Genomic DNA, 18,056 nt, shown 5'->3' with positions numbered 1-18,056 from the left:
GAGGTTATAAAAACTGCAGTTCCCAAGATGGATAAATACAAATAGTGAGAAGTGGGTCCCTAATGGATGGGAGTTAGATGTTAATGGTTTAGAAGGATTCAAAAAGCAACGAGAATTGCAATAAAGAACATGACGGTAAAGACAAAAGATGCTGAAGGCAATTAGGCAACCCATGCTGCCTGGGTACATTGCCATTTGGTGTTCTGCTTGTCTGCAAGGCAAGAGAATAATTTGGCAAAAAAATGGAACAGACTTCTTTTTGGTCACTATGTAATGTTAAAAAATGTGATTTTATGAAAGTCCAAATATTCTCAAAACTGCCTGTCTAACATTTGTAAAAGGAAAATCCTTCAAACAAGCTTCTGTGTCCAAGAAGGAACAGCACAGTTAATACCTCTTCTGATCAATATCCAATTTTCAACATATGGCTAGCTTCACTGTTCTTTCATTTGCTCATTCCTGTCTAAGGAAATCAACCGGATGGCTGTGGAATTGTTAAACTGCAGTAAGGCACTCTGGCTCCTTCTAGACTAGACTGTTTCCCCTGGAAGTTGGAGCATTGGAAAGCCAACCATCATATGCAAATGGTGATAGCACTTGGAGTCAGGGTCATTCTGAGGTAACGAGGCTTGGGTGTGATCCCAGACCAGTGTGGACTCCACATTACCAGAATGGTTATATAGAAAGGAAGAGGCATGTTGATCCATCAGGCTAGTTCTGTCTCACTATGTGTTGCTCTCTGCCTAGCTGTAAGGTAGCACAAAGACCTTCAGCAGTTGCTACACAGAGGCAGATAATGAACTTTCTTTTCCTCTAGAAATTTGAGTCATCTAAACTTCTGCTATTTGTAAATGACAAGTTCTGAGTATTGTGTTACCACAATGCAAAACAGACAGGAATACAGATGTTCATTCCAACGTGAAGAGGATTTCACAGTGAGTGCCCCGAGGAAGGTCTCTCACCAGACTTATATTCATCTTCGCTTTACAGTTTTTCTTTCCTCTTTTATGAAGATGAATATAAGGTGATTCACAGCTCAGGATAGTCTTTTAGAATTAGGATACATTCCATGAAGTGGTCTCTCTCAGAAGAGGGCCAATATTTATGAGTATAATAACAAACACTTTTAGTATAGCTATTAATAACATCCATACTTCTAAACACACCACACATATCAGCTTATATGGTCTTCACAGCAGTCACCTGAGAAGGTGGTAGTGCTATATATAGAGGCCTAGGACTGCAGTTAGAATTGGGATACATAGTAAGCTCCAGGGGAATGGCTAAACTGGGGCACAGACAATTGAATTCACCTGCCCATGGTTATATGAGTAGATAAGACTGAACCAAATTCTACATACAAATATTCTAACTCCAACATCTGAGATTTTTTTAGAGCCATGCAATGTAAATCAAAAATAGCCCAAACCTTAAATAATCAGATGACCACATGCCTGAGTTTCTCTTCTTGCAGTTGTGATAAAATACTCGGACCAAACCAACTCAAAGGAGAAAGGGCTTGTTTAGCTCACAGTTCCAGGGTGCAGTTCATCATGGCAGGGGGGTCCCATTGACAGGAGCTTGATATGACTTCAGGCAGAAGAAGAAAGCCATGATGCATGCATGTTGGTGTTCAGCTCTTTGTCTTTACTGATATATAGACCAGGATTCCCACCTAGGGAATGGTTGGCCCCACAGATAAGATGGATTCTCCCACATCAATTAACCTAAATCAAAATAATATCCAAAGGACACATCTAACTTATAACCCATGTGATTCTACATTCTATCAAGCTGACAATACTATCACATGGTAGAAAGAATCTGAACAGTGGCTCTGGGTCCTTAAATGAAAATATTGACATAGGTCTGGTATATTCTCCCTGGTATATTGCTTTCTATGCTGGTAAAGACTGTGACTTTGAGAACTTAAGTGTGGAGCCTCATTAGTTGAATGTTTCAGAGCACTTAAACTCTGGGAAGTCAATACATCTTTGGAATTCCTGCTGTAGGGTGGTCTTTCTGTATGCTGTGAATATGTGTTGCTTTAATGGGTCGATAAATAAAGCTGATTTGCCAATAGCCAGGAAGAAAGATATTAAGCACAATACTAGGAGAATTCTGGGAAGAGAAAGGGCAGAGTCATGGCAGCTGCCAGCCAAACAGCTGCTGAAGAAGCAAGATATATAGAAAATGAGGTAACAAGCCATGAACCATGTGACAAAGCATAGATAAGAAGCATGGGTTGATTTAAATGTAAGAGCTAGCTAGTAATAAGCCTGAGCCATCAGCCAGACATTTATAGTTAATATAAGCCTCTGAGTGTTTCTTTGGGAACAGCTGTAGGACAAGGTGGGACAGAGAAGCCTCTGTTTACATATTCAGCACACTTAAACTCTGGGGTCAATGCATCTTGGGAATCCCACTAATTTTTATATCTCACCAGTAAAAATTAAACAAAATCTAACATCAAAACAGCCATGATGATGGCCATGGAAAATAAGTTTCGAAGGGAAAAGCCAAGAAAGTGACTTGAACACTATTCTGTTGGTGTCTACAAGCAAAAAGATACAGAATATTGTTTTTTTAAATACAATATTGCTAGTAGAATGAGATTTTGGAGATGGAAACAGCAATTAATTAATGTTGGTTGATTGCTACCCATTGAGTCTAACACTACCCAAAAGTCAATGCTGACATGAACATTAGAAATTAGGAAATTATCATTCCCATTTTCCAGATGTGGAAGCTGAGGCATAGAACAATGCAGTGACACAACCCACTCTAGTATTCAGAAAGACTAGCATCAAAATGTAAATCATGGGGATTTAAATTCAAGTGCGAAATATGAATTTTAAGAAGTATATATTAACCCCTGTAGCTAGAGTTTTCCTGCCTTGCCCACAATCAGGACAAACCTTTGTCACCCACCAGTTCCACAGCCACTCAGACCCAACCAAGTAAACACAGAGACTTATATTGCTTCAAACTGTATGGCCGTGGCAGGCTTCTTGCTAACTGTTCTTATAGCTTAAATTAATCCATTTCCACAAATCTATACCCTGCCATGCAGCTCGTGGCTTACCAGCATTTTACATCTTCCTTGTCCTGGCGGCTGCTGCAGGCAGTGACTCCTGCCTTCCTGTTCTTTTATTTCTCCTCTCTGTTAGTCCCGCCTATACTTCCTGCCTAGCCACGGCCAATCAGGTTGTATTTATTGACCAATCAGAGCAACTTGACATACAGACCATCCCCCAGCACAGCCAAGTGAAGACCATCTCAGATACCTGCACTCAGGCCCGTGGTCCTAATCATCCTCTATGCAGACCTGCTGGGTAAAGCCATGAGGAACCCAAGAACGGGCTCCCACAGGACATACAGAACATCCCACAGCAAATCCCCCTTTAGTTGTTCTATTTATGGATCTGTTTACCTGTAAAATATCTAATAGATAGAAATGTATGGATCTGTTATAACTATGCAAATTTTCCTTATTTCTTTCTGGGTATTTGTATACTTCATGTTCTTCCATGACAAAGCAAGTTTCTCCATGAAGTTTTCATAGGCTGCTTCTCTTACAGTAAGTTATGATTATAGTGACAGTGAATGAGCAGAAGATACATGTGTCAGACAACAGAGTACTTACTATATAAGAACTCCTTATATTGCTTCTCATCTTTGCTTTTCCTCAGAGGACCTTTACTTAATTATCTGAGGTAGCATTCACTATGAACTGTGCACAGGAGCCTTGCATTTGATAGGGCAATGGGGAGTTGTCTCAACATGGACATATGAGGAAGTATGGGAAGCAAAAAAGTATTTATATGGCAATGGATATGCCATGTGGAAGCAACAAAGATAACAGCAAATTCAGGGAGTCCTGGAGCTGAGGTGGCTCCTCATAATTTAACCTCACCGAAGCAATATGGTCTTTGTAACTCACATTGAACAGTCTTGATTCTGTCTGTTCTGGAGTTTGAGTGGCTGGCATGATCTTGTGGCACGCAGCTTTTTTAGGCCCGGGGAAATGCCTGTAGCTATGAGTTCTCATGAGGGCTCCCAACAACAGAGAGAATAAGTACTTCTGTCTTGAGGGAGTCCCACCACAGCGTTCCATAGTTCTGCACCACCTGAAACATTAACTATTTTTCCTATTGTTTATTCATTGGGTCTCTCTGCCCTTGAGAATGTAACCTCCAAAGAAGCAAAGATCCTTGATTATTTCTGTGACAGCTCCATCAGGTAGAGAATATTCAAATAGGGAGTGGGATCTAAAGACAAGTGAGTTGGGTGGGTAACAGTACAGTAAACGAATGAGTATCTAGATTTCCACAATGAAACAAAAGCTTAAGCTGGTTAAATTGACTTTTTATGTCCCAATACCTAAACAAACAAAAAACTAGGAATGTTTAGATGTTCATCCAGAGAGATGTGGTACAGATCTTAAATTTCTCTGTTATGATTTCCCATTTAAAGAACAAAGAAAGGTATCACAGCACATTTTAAAAAATTTCATTAAGAAGAAACTGAAGCCTATAAAGTTTAGTCTTCATGGGAAAAGAGACATAGGTCTTATGCTACCTAATTAATTGAATGTATCATTCTGTCTTCACCGGTTACAATATATAGTCAAGTAGTCTAGCTCAATACAAGCCAGTGACATGTGTGATGATACTGTCTACTGTTGCTTTGCTAACACATCTCTGTTTCCTCCCTTCCATCTAGATTCATGAAGTCTCCTAGATAACATAATTTCCAAGATTCCTGCAACTGAACACTTTCGTGGCAGGCTTGACATGAGGTGGCTTTGCTGCACTTTTCTCAGGAGGCTCTAGTGAGAAGGCCATAATTCAGTGTGCCTTGAAATTCCAAAGACCAAATATGAACTGTCAAGGAGAGATATGCAGGCTTGCATGCTGGCAGAGAGTGAGCATGAGTCAGAATTTAAATTGATAATTCCCAAGGTTCCAGCACTTTCAGTATGTGAATTCTGAAAGCTAAAACAGTCTCTAGGGAAGGAGAAAGTGATGACATATATAGGATGTTAATAAAAAGATATTTGGAAAGGTTTATTTTTCGTGTGGATAAAATGAAGGTGAAGAAATAATTAGTTGTGTTAGCATTGGTTCTAGACAAGTTACTTATGGGAAGCTTGCCCTGGATAGCTTGCCTGTCCTCATGTTGTGGATTATTTTTTACTCTTTGACTCTTTTGGGGGGCTTACCACCAGCTCTCAAATAAATACATGAAGGCTTATTCTTTCTTATGAATGCCTAGCCTTAGCTTGGCTTATTTCTAGCCAACTTTTCATAACTTAAATTATCCTATCTACCTTTTGCCTCCTGGCTTTTATCTTTCTCTATTTCTGTATACCTTTCTTTACTTCTTATTTTATGGTTTGCTGTGTAGCTGGGTGGTTGGCCCCTAATGTCCTCCACCTTTCTTGCTCATCCTATTGATTCTCTCTGCCTGCCATCCCCTCCTATTCTTTTTCCTGCCTTGTATTGGCCATTCAACTCTTTATTGGACCAATCAGGTATTTTAGACAGGTAAAGTAACATAGTTTCACAGAGTTAAACAAATGCAACATAAAAGAATGCAACACATCCTTGCATCATTAAACATATGTTTCACCGCATAAACAAATGTAACACATCTGTAACTAATATTCTATATTCTACAACATCTTCATAACTACAGGTAGTTGGAAGAAAATCAGAAAATTGGGAAATTTTACTCTCAATAGCAAGATGATGTACAGCATTGACCATTTGTTGCTTTTTTTGTACCCATACATCACCTTAACCTCTAGTAACCCCTGATCTTGTATTCACTGATAACGTTGTTAGTGCTATGAATACAGCAAGTTATTAGAATCAGGATCATTTATCAAAAGAGAATGCTAACTCTGATTTAAGAGTCAGCATATTCTGCCCACTATAGCTTTTGTCAAATGCCCTTTCCTTTTGGGCTTATTCTATTAAATTTAGGATTAAATATATCAAATTTCCATTTTTTAACTTTCTAGGATAATTTACACAGTGATATTTAGAATACTCCCCTTTTCATTCTTTTATCTCAGTATGAAAATAGAAAGTACAGTCTGGACAGAACGGATATACTCTATATATTCTAGCTTAGTAAGTAATATTATAGCATTTCATATTTATTTACAATGCTGAAATGGTTGAAAAAATCATTTAAGGTGTTTCCTGGCTATGCATTCAGCAAATATAACAGACAAAAATAACCACAGTGCAAGACAATTTTTAAATGGGTATTCAGTTTTCCAAAAACATAGAAGAGTAAGCAATTCATTTTACTACATATCAGCTGTTTCCTATCTGGAAATAAGGTGGGCATTCTCTGCTATTAGCCTTACTTTATAGTGGAGTAATATGCTCACAGATACACACTGGGATTTGTGCACAGGCAGTTAAATACTTTACAAGGCTTCTGTGATTTTGACAAATAAAATCATATAAAATATACTGAAATACCTTGGAAAAGTAAAGTGTAGCAAATATTTAGGCTGCTTCTTATTTCTTCACACATACCTCTGAAGAAGGTTTCCTGGGTTTATTTCCAAAAAATATGCCCATTCAGTATTGTAACTTCATAGCCGGACAAAAGCAAAAATGGATGCTCTACTTTGGTTAATATAAATTTAAAAAATATCATAAATTACATTAAATGACTTTACTTCTGAGTAGTGCTGGGAGAATTTAGAGTGTTTAATGTGCCTTTAAGTTCTGACATGGGTATGACAGTTAATATTTACATATTTTACATAACATGTAACCTGTTCTGAAGATTTTGATAATTTCATTGAACTCAAACTTTCCAGTGCTGAGAAATGATGGACTACTCTGTGGGTTAAAATCAATGGGGGGGAAACTCTAAAAGAAACCTAAGCTGTCTTGTCTTTGCACTCTGTTGCTTCCTCAATGACAGCTGCATGCTGGCACCAAGTGTTTCCAGCCTTTCCTACAGAGCTGTATCCATGTATCACCAATACGTGTCACTCGACAGTAGGGAAAGTCCCCTCATGCCTTTAAACACTGTCCCATAGCTGCCATTGTCAGCAGTCCACACCCATTCCTGTCTGCACTCTACTCGTGATTATGTGCACTGTGGAGGGGAGGGGTAACTACAGCTCAGACTGAGCTGCAGTAGTTATGTGACCGCTTCCACGTGGTCACAATGAGAAATTAGTATTTTATCATTTTGCCCTTGATGTTTTTGTAACAATTAGGTGGTGGCATTAAAACAAACAAACAAACAAAAAAACAAAAACAAAAACCAAAAAACACTTCAAAACACATAACCAATTAAGCAGATTCTTATAATCAGAACAATGGTTCCAAATCTTCAACAATTACATTGAGACTATTTTTTTCCATTGAATTTGGAGCAATTTGATATGTCTTCAGAGGATTTTTGTTCCCTAGAAGAATACAACCATTTATAGTCAAATAACTTGGACAGAAAAGTTTAGGCCTGGTGATTCTCTGGATTTCTTCATTGTCTGTTGTTATGTCTCTCTTTTAATTTCTGATTTTGATAATTTGGATATTCTCTCTCTGACTTTTGGTTAGTTTGGATAGGGATTTGTCTATCTTGTTGATTTTTCTTAAAGACCCAACTCTCTGTGTCATTGTTTCTTTGTATTGTTCTCTTTGTTTCTATTTTATTGATTTCAGCCTCAATTTGATTATTTCCTGCTGTCTATTCGTCCTTGGTGAGTTCACTTCTTTTTGTTCCAGAGCTTTCAGGTACACTACTGAGTTGCTAGTATGAGATTTTTCCAAGTTCTTCTTTTTTTTTTTTTTTTTTTTTGATTTTTGAGACAGGGGTGGTGGTGGTGGTGGTGGTGGTTCTCTGTGTAGCTTTGCGCCTTTCCTGGAACTCACTCTGTACCTGGAACTCACAGAGATCCACCTGGCTCTGCCTCCCAAGTGCTGGGATTAAAGGCATGTGTCACCACCGCCCAGCTTTTTCAACTTCTTTATGCAGGCATTTAGTGCTATGAATTTTCCTCTTAGCACTGCTTCATAGTGTCTCATAAGTTTGGATATGTTGTACATTCATTTTCATTGCATTTTGGAAGTCTTTAATTTCTTTCTTTATTTCTTCCTTGACCCAGTGGTGATTCAGCTGAGTATTACACAGTTTCCATGAGTTTGTAGGATTTCTGTAATTTGTGTTGTTGAGTTCTAACTAAGACATTTAAGGAATTGCTCAACATCCCAAGTCATCAGGGAAATGCAAATCAAAACAACTCTGAGATACCATTTTATGCTGTCAGAATGGCTAAGATCAAAAACACTGATGTCGGCCAGGTGGTGGGGTGGTGGTGGCACATGCCTTTAATTCCAGCACTCAGGAGGCAGAGGCAGGCAGATCTCTATGAGTTCGAGGCCAGCCTGGGCTACAGAGTGAGTTCCAGGAAAGGCGCAAAGCTACACAGAGAAACCCTGTCTTGAAAAACAAAAACAACAACAACAAAAATCACTGATGTCAGCTTATAGTGGAGAGGATATGGAGCAAGGGGAACACTCATCCACTGTTGGTGGAAGTGCAAACTGGTACAGTCACTTTGGAAATCAGTATGTCAGTTTTTCAGAGTGTTGGAATCAATCTAAGTCAAGACCCAATGATACCACTCTTGGTCATATACTCAAGGAATGCTCAATCATACCATAAGGACACTTGCTCAACTATGTTCATAGCAACATTATTCATAATAGCCAGGACCTGGAAACAACCCAGATACCCCTCAACCGAAGAATGGATTAAAAAAAAATGTGGTAGATATACAAAATGGAGTACTAATCAGCAGTAAAAAACAATGACACCATGAAATTTGCAGGCAAATGGATGGAACTAGGAGATATCATCCTGAGTGAAATAACCCAAACTCAGAAAGACAAACATGGTATGTACTCACTCATAAGTAGGTACTAGATATAAAGCAAAGGGTAACCAGACTACACCCCACACTGCCAGAGAAGCTATTTAACAAGGAGGACCCAAAGAGTGGTGTTTGGATTGCCCTGGGAAGGGGAAATAGATGAGCTGTCCATGAGTAAACTGGGCATGAGGGGTGGGTTATAGAGAGTAGGGGATGGGGGATGAGAGAAGAGGGATTCTATGAGCAAGGGGCATCAAGATTTTAATGGAGAAATCTACAGAGACAACTGAACCAAGCTAGTGGCAACTCATGAGCTTTAGACCAACAGCTCTGGACCCTGCATGGGGATGGACTAGGTCCTCTGTATAAGCAAGACAGTTGTGTAGCTTGTTCTGTTTGAGGGGCCCCTGGCAGTGGATTCAGCATCTATCCATGGTATATGAGCTGGCATTTTGGAACCCATTACCTGTGGTGGGACACCTTGCACAGCCATGTTTTGGGGAGGGGACACTTATACATGCCTCAACTAAATGTACCAGGCTTTGCTGACTTCTCATGGGAGGCATTGCCTTTTTGGAGGAGGGGATGTGGGGTGGGTTGTTGGGAAAGGCTTTGGGGGAGCAGGAGGAGGGATGAGGGGGCATCTGTGGTTGGTATGTAAAATAAATAAAAAATTTCTTAATAATAAAGAAAAAAAGTGGACTGGTCTTCTACATTCTTCAGTTTTTGAGCCATATAACTTGAAAGGCAATAACATCCTTAATAAAAGCTATAAACATGTTATTATCCAGAGAAAAGAATAGAGCTTGGAAAATAATTAGAAATCAACAAATACCATATTGTGGAGTTTCAATGACAGACACTATACTAGACTTCTCTCTCAACATCCTACATAAGTCAGGAGGTTTCTTTATCATCTAGCATATAAGGGCCCTTCTACCTTTAGTGCAAATTCTTGTCATCATGAACCTTCATTCTTTCATAAGATAGACTAGTTTATATTTTGATAGTATGATGCTAGGGAAGTCTTTTTCACTGACTTTTGTCTTGACAGAGTTACAGCTGCAAACTCAGAAAATGTGCTATTGATTGGAGATGATTCCATATTAATGTGTTATATTCTGGAATTTGTTCTCCTCTGAATAGACTCATAAATATGAAATATACCTCCTAGTTGATTAATTAACTTTTTTATTGTTCCACCAGGGTCAGTTGATCTTCTTGCTTCATGCTCCACCATTAATAATCATCCCAAACTTTCTGGCTGCTATTAATAATGATATAGCTAATTTCATTCTAGGCAAGTGAAGCAGTACAGATTGCATTGAAACTAGAAGACTGGGTCAAATGGAACAGAGGTTTCAAAAATAAATTTAAGAAGGAAACATGTTAACAACAAAAATATTTTGTCCCTCAAAAGAAGAGATGTAGTTTCTTGTTCATCAAGACTATGTCAAGAAATAGGGGAGCTAGTCTGAAGTTCATAATCTAATAGTTTTCTGAATGTTGGAAATAGTGGAAGAATATGAGATATGATGACATTACTAAAACTTTGTGTTTAAAGTGTCCAAACAATCCCACTTTCACAGAGTTCACATTAACAAAAAAAAATGATGTTCATTGAGATTAGATTTGGAGGCAGATGACTACTTGTTGAGACATTCATATTTTACTCAATAAAATAAAGTTATTTAATCACCAATGATTTAGGGGTTAACTCTGTACAAGATGGAAAATAGAAAAAAATGAGTTTATTAGGAACATGAAGAATGCATTAGGAAAGACAGAACCAGAGGTAATCTTGTATCTTCACATTCAGGATAACTCTCATCAGTGCCCTGTTCATATGAATCAATTGCTTCTAATCAGACTTCAATAAATTAGCTAATTTTTACAGATGTTTTCAAAATACTTACTGATTAAGTCTATTCATTCAGATCTATATTCCATTTTTGGTATACATGTTTAAGAGAGAATTAAAAAAACTATTGCTATGATTCAGCATTTCATATCTCTGTTAATGCTGCTGCTGATGTTTTTTTTCTGAGTTTATTTCATCATATGTAAAACCAGTCAGTCATTAAGACTCAGTTACTATACATTTAAAATTGCTGACAGATGGCCTTTTGTGCTACAAAACTGTGTATGTAGCCTAACTTTACACAGGTGAAACCTAAATTTACACAATGTAAAAATGCAAGCTATAATTGATGCTTTCAGGGAAAAGCATTATATTTGCCCTTTCAGGTCACCTGGATAAATAACCAGGGAAAGAAAAGATGTAAATAACCAATCATTACATGTAGAACTACAATTTCCTGATATTATTGGGTTTTAACTATGGATTCTACTACCATTGGATAGCCTGAAAATGACTCTTTATGTGCAAAGTAAAGTTCAGTATAGCTATAATCTGATATTTTATTTTGTGTTTAAATATGCACATATACAGTTATATCCTGTGACTCTAAAATGATATGAATGTGAAAAAAATTATATACAGTGATTTAAATAAAATAAGTGTTTGATTTTATAATCTTTAAAATTGCTGTACCTTTTAAAAATATGTATAATTTTAACAAATTATTATCTTAAAACATATAAGATATGTTTTAAAGCATTGTTAAGGATATAAAAATATTGGTGAGTTTTTAATTTTCATCTATTCAGAATTCTGACTAGAAGGACATAAATAGTATGTTTGAGGCAATTAACATTTTCCACAGGTTCATTCTTCTCAGCTAGAACAAACTGCACTCGACCAGTTAGTGGAATATTGTTATTGTTGTTATTTTGTAGTATATCAATTTATTTTAATTTTGAAAAATTTTTTTTCTTATCACTCATACTGTTTCTGAATGTCTTTTAAGAATATCCACATGAAATACTTTATATTCTTGTTTTCTTACTATTATTGTTTAATTTGTTCTAATTTTGTTTACTTTATCCTAACAAAAGTGGAAAGGGATCAAGCATTGTACTTAACAAGTCCAGTATAAAATTTGCAACTGATAAATGCTATTAGTGGGCACAATATGTAAATATATGCTTGGTACAGTGCTTAACATTAAAACATAAGAAGAAATAACATGTTACTCTGTATGCAACTAAACAGATACTTACCAATCAATATCGATTATTACTCTATCACCAATATCTCTCTCCATGTATACATATGTAATAATTTTGTTCTATAGAAGAGAAAAGAAAGCTACCAACTAGTTCAAGTAAGTTGTTTTCTAATGTCTAGCAACCATAATTAATAATCTTTACATCTGTTAGCTACTTTCCATTAGCATGTTCTAATGATGAAATAATGAATGAATGAATGAAAAAGTAAGTGAAAGCACCAACTTTGAAGATTAAGAGCTATTACTATAACTATTCTTTGGACATCTGTATCATTTAGAGTACAGTAGTTATTAACGGTTAAGAACATTATTATAATTTTGAAAAACAATCAGTCTATTCCTTATATTATTGTTTTTGTAAGCAAAGTATAGCCTAAACAAAGTAAAATAGATACAGCAGAGGAGAACAGAACAGTAAACTCTTCTACTTACTTTTAAAAACTTAAAGTAGGCCATCAAATGAGAGAGAGCCTAATCCACCCAGCCCCTACCCACTCTCTATGAGTATATTATAAAGTTAGTTAATTAAATGGAAGACACAGGGGAGAACTTAGTAATAAAGTTGACATCATAATAGTTCATATACTACTTGAGAAACAAAAGCTATAAAAATTTACACATGATCTAGGAGAATATGAAGAGGAAAAGACAGATGCTATCAACTGGGGTACATATCATCATATTATTGAATTATGGCAAACCCATCCCCATCCTACCCAGTCATTATTCACTGGAATTCTCTTCTGGGCATAAACAACATGCTTTAAAATGCAATTTAGAGCTAGTCCAATAAAAATGAGTCTTTAAATGCTTTTTCCGTTTGCTGTAAATTGACTTAGGAACTATTTCATATTTCTGAACTCCAGATTTAGACAAACATATTTTTCAGATTCTTCTCAGATACTTTATCTTTTCAAGGGTCTAATCAAAGTCACTTTCATACTAAAAGCACAGCGTTCACTGTCTTCTGATGCTATTGTTAGCCAGTGCTAGGGCCTTCATCTATTACCTCCACTCCCTAGTATACAATTATGGATGCAGCTAATTATGTTTATAAAAAGAGCCATAATGCTTTTAGAATTAAAGGAAATGATTTTTGTAAATTGCTCAGTGTAGATTTGTATGTACTATTCCTTTACATGATGAAATACAAACTCCAGTGCAGAATTAGAAATACTTTAGGAGAAATATCAAGTTAATTAATAAAAAGAATACTTAGAACATGGGTGTTTAATATTGTCATTGTCATTAAAGTTATTAAGAGTACATTTTATCAATCACCAAATACAGTTATATTATGGAATTAATATAAATTTATCCTAAAAGTGTCCCTGCCACATCCTGTTGACCATTTCCCCAACCACTGGTCATGTGCAGCCTAAGTAATAAAGAAAAGGCCACTGTCATTTGGGGGATGTAGGTTTTTTTTAATTTATATTTACATGTATTAGTATTGATCAAAATTAACTGCACAGCTTAGAAAAGTTAATACCTATCTATTTCTTTTTATTTTACAAAGGAAATAATTCATCTATCTTTTAAAACACATTTGTGAGTACTGAATTTTTAAGTTATAAATGCACTCTCAGGAAAATTGACCAAGTGAAATGTATTTAAAACCTAGTCAAATGAGACAATGAAGCCTGATGTAAAAACTGTACTTGTTATCAATTCTAAAATTTTTCTAAGCTACAGATGATAGGCTATTCATTAAATGACAGTTGCATACTCAGTCATACATCACTATAATATTTATTTATTTATTCTAGCCAATAACAATGTATAGAACACCTAAACCACTCATGTTCTATGTAAGGCTCCAAGGATACCGAAGCAATTGAAAAGTTATGGCCATTTGTGTTCTCACGATTTACCACCTATATAGCTGGGAAGAAAATGTAAATTTGAATTAAAAATACTGGACTGGCGGCATGTACTCTCATAGGGTGCCAAGAAGGTATACATGGCTTTGATTCTGAACAGAGGAGTCAAGAAGGTTTCTAGGGCTGGGAGGGTGAAGTAGGACTATTTCTGAAAACAGGAATCATTATAGAACAGGAAAAGAACTGGGTGTTGAGACCTCAGGCCAAGCTTCAAGAGTGGCTGCAGTGACTAGACATGGATGGTAATGTTGGCCACTCTCTAGTAACCTACAAATATGAAAGAATGATGGAGTTCTGTGTTCACTAATACATCTGTGTTTATAATGGATAAGAGATTTCAAAATGCACATCATACTTCACTCCCTTCATGTCAGGTTTTGGCTTTCAGTCTGCTGAGCCTGTGGAAATAATGCAAGTTTCTCATAGAGCCTATGCATCTATATTTAATCTTGTAATGTACACGTTGGTGGAATGTATCTCCGGACCACTGTTTTTTTTTATTGATCTGAGACAACAAGCCAAACATGCATATTTTGAACTGACTGCTGAAACCATTTGTTTGCAGCCTGATCTTTTGCAAGTTTTCGTTAGTATTATATTATAATATAAAATATTATAATACCAGGACTGGTGAACAATCACACCATTCATTAAGATCCTGTATAATAGCATGTTTGACAAATTCTGCATAAATGAACATATTTGTGACACATGATTGAGAGTAGGCATCAGGAAGTATTCATTGACTAGCATCAAAGCAGTAACTCAAATGAGTATGTGGGTATTTATATGAACTGCATCCCATTCAGAAAGGCCATTAAAAGTTGGGACACCTGGTTTTAAATTATCAGATTAACTGGAATAGTCCTAAATTACCATCTTACTTTATTTCCTTTAGTGAAACTTACTTTCGTCTCCTGTTTCAAATTCAAACTTCTGACTGTAGCCACTGTATCCTGTCGAAGTCCTCACTCGGATATGAAATATGTACTTGGTGGATGGCTTGAGACCTGTAATGATGACACTGGGGGCCTTGGACCTCGTGGAAGAATAGGTGAGCTGCTCATGCTCCTAGGGACAGAAAAAAGGAAAAAGGAAATGAGGCGGTGTGACCCTGCCGTTTCCTAGAGACAGTTCCCAGCAAAACTGAGGACCAAGGCTCTGCATATCAAAAATACTGATGGAAAGAAATGTAAGGGTTTCCACAATTTAGCATTTAATTGATCAGCGTTATATATATGTTGTGTCTCTGACTTGGAAATTTATCAATAGGATGGTTGCCTGGATTAAACTCTACTTGGACCACTGGTGACTTTGACTTTGGCTGTGACTTGGAGAATAGTGGTGGTCTGAGGGCATGTTCACACAGAACAGTAGCTTCTTCACCAAAATGGACAGACTGGACTGGACACATTATCATGAGTGTGGGGAATCATGAATCCACTACACAGCACTTCCACCCACAGGTAGTGAGTGCCAAAATGCCAGGGCTCTCTATCTGTGGGGAGACCTGTGGGTGAAAAGAAAAAAAAAAATAGCTTTTTTTCAGGTTTGAAATCTTTATATAGAAATCAACTGCATTGATCTATAACTCTGATTCCTTAGAATTTTATCATTAATATATGAAATTTAACAAATAAAATGATGCAATATTTTTTCCATTGAGATTTCAGAGTTCACTTTTAGATATGTGCAAGCTACATAGTGATGGTGAGATTAGCTTCAAAAGGTGTCCATAGAGTAGCAGTGACAACAGAAAGGTAGGGAATACTTACAGCACCTGTGAAATCATTGACAAGCCGTGTATTCAACTGTTACACATCACTAAGGTGAAATGGGCTCACTCTGGCACACTGAATGATCAGGTGAGTCTAGGACTTTCAAATGGGCTCTTTTGCTCTTACATAAGAACAGAATTGTTTACCTGTCTTTGTAAGGGATTGTTTACAAGATCATGGTGGTGGGTGAATAACTAAACTCTTATTGCTTGGGGTTTATACAGCTTTCCTCTAAGAGCATATCTTTTAATAAGATATTCAAACGCTTCTCTATTCTGAAAATCTGCCGTCTGAAATGATCCTCAACCTGAACTGATCCAGTGATGACATGATGTCACATGTGGATAGTTCCACACTTGAGCTCATACATATGCCACAGTCAGGATGCTGGCGCACTGGAAATATTGCATACAATTGCCTTCAGGCTATGCATATAAGAAGTTTAAATGAATTTGGGGCTTAGAATTGGGTACCATCCTCAAGATATCTCATGTACATGCAAATACCCCAAAACTGGAAAAAAAAATCCAGATCTGAAAGACCCAGGATATTAGATAAGGGAGAATAAATCCACATTTGTACAAACAACTTTTCTTAATGCACAGATCAACATAGGTCAACAGTTCCCAAAGTGAATTCTGCTTTTTTATAAGTCTAAATGTAAAAATTCCAAGGAAGGCAGGAGCCTTTAAGGGTCTTTAATTTAATGATTCATTTGATACTTAATCATATCTGTATTATCAGGATCTCATTTTTGGTTGTCCTGGAAACTGCTATTTTTTAAGAGACTTTCTAGACTAAGAAAAGATTGTAAAAATCTACACATAGAGAGGATGTGTCAAAGTTCTGTTTACTTGAGGGTGATAACTTAAGATTCAGAACTACGACAATGATTTCCTTTATGTTGTTTTGGAGAAAAAGTTCTTAAGACATTAATAAATGTTATAGCTTTATTTTTCAGAACTTTACATACTTTATGGTAATTCAGTATCTGAATGAAGGAATCAAATTTTCCATCTCTCCCTCAAATAATAAAAATTAATTACAAAATGACTAAACTATAGCAATATTGTAAGTAATAAACAAAACATAAAAATTGGGAATACACACACATATGCAATTTTTAGAGTAGGAAGTAAATAAAAACTTATGCAACTAGCATAGGAGCTACAGAAACAAAACTAGGTCTATAAATATTGATGATGATAATCATCTGCTGAGAATTGAAAGCAGGAGTCAGCTGATGTCAAGACATTTGTAATCAAGGGCTTAAAAAGTCCATAGCATGGAGGAATAGAAATGTTCTTGCCAACCACAATGTCTGAAGTAGACATTTGCTGATCATTTAGATTTTTCAGTTTCTTGTGTAAGAGGAAAATAGTCCACATTTGATATAATTTCCTCCAATATATGTTATATTTTATCTTGAATGCTCCTGTACCATATGAAATGATGACTATGGGAGGATTTGTAAAGCAATGAAAAAGTATTTAGTCTTATCCCCTGAGATGGATGGTATGAAATGGAAAGTTTACTCTTTAAAATACTGCCTAACAATTATACACTGTCTTGTTTGCTTCACCAAAACATAATTAAACAGTAATTTCCTACCTAGTAAGTTACAGAGTCTAGGATGCCTACTATAGGCAGCTCTTAGATTTTTTTGCTATCTGATTTGCACAAAATGTTTGTAGTTATGCCCTGTAATAAAAATCTTCAGGAAGTGTGTTGAAATGTACTCAACTCACCACCAGCTGCATGTCAGCTTCTAGCAGAGCAGAGCTCGTGAAGTGGAATTTTCCTCTTGGTACTTTTAGACTCATAGGAAACCAAGTTAGCCTTCATCTACTATAAGCATAGGACATTATTACGACAGAACATTGGCTAATTGCTCTTTCGCTGACATATAAGTTCCAAGTCTAAACAGCCATCATAAGGTAGAGAACATACCTTGCAAGGGACTGTTAGATCCCTTGCTCATCCTGGCAGGACGGCTTGGGAATATGTCTGAGTGCAGCGTTTGCATATGCTTTTCTAGAGTAGCACCACAGTTGTGAATCATTGTAGAATTGCCAGTTGTGTGACATGAATGCTGTTAACTCTGCTGAGAAATCTATTTCACTGTTCCTAAATTCATACATTTTCATCTTTATTCTGTAGTAACATTCCCTGATCATTTTTTTTTTCTTTTTCAAGGTATGATCATTATTGGTTACTTTTTCCCCTTACTAAAGAGAGATTTTGTTCTCCTATAATATATCCTAATTATAGCTTCCCATCTCCCCACTCCCTCTGGTTCTTTCCCAACTTCCCTGCTATCCAGATGCACCCCCTTTCTGTCTCTCATTAG

At 36.6% G+C, this 18,056-nt stretch overlaps 1 protein-coding gene across 1 annotated transcript in view; it reads right to left on the bottom strand.

The window, feature by feature from the left end:
* Window positions 1–18,056, bottom strand: part of Epha6 (EPH receptor A6) — a 951,985-nt gene that overhangs the window by 322,070 nt on the left and 611,859 nt on the right. The window contains 1 exon segment of the mRNA XM_028879452.2: window positions 14,837–14,999. Within this exon segment, the coding sequence (XP_028735285.1) occupies window positions 14,837–14,999 (163 nt within the window).

This window comes from Peromyscus leucopus, chromosome 12 (genome assembly GCF_004664715.2).
Source record: "Peromyscus leucopus breed LL Stock chromosome 12, UCI_PerLeu_2.1, whole genome shotgun sequence".
In the NCBI taxonomy this organism is placed as follows: Eukaryota; Metazoa; Chordata; class Mammalia; order Rodentia; family Cricetidae; genus Peromyscus; species Peromyscus leucopus.
This window is presented reverse-complemented; position numbering and strand designations above follow the sequence as displayed.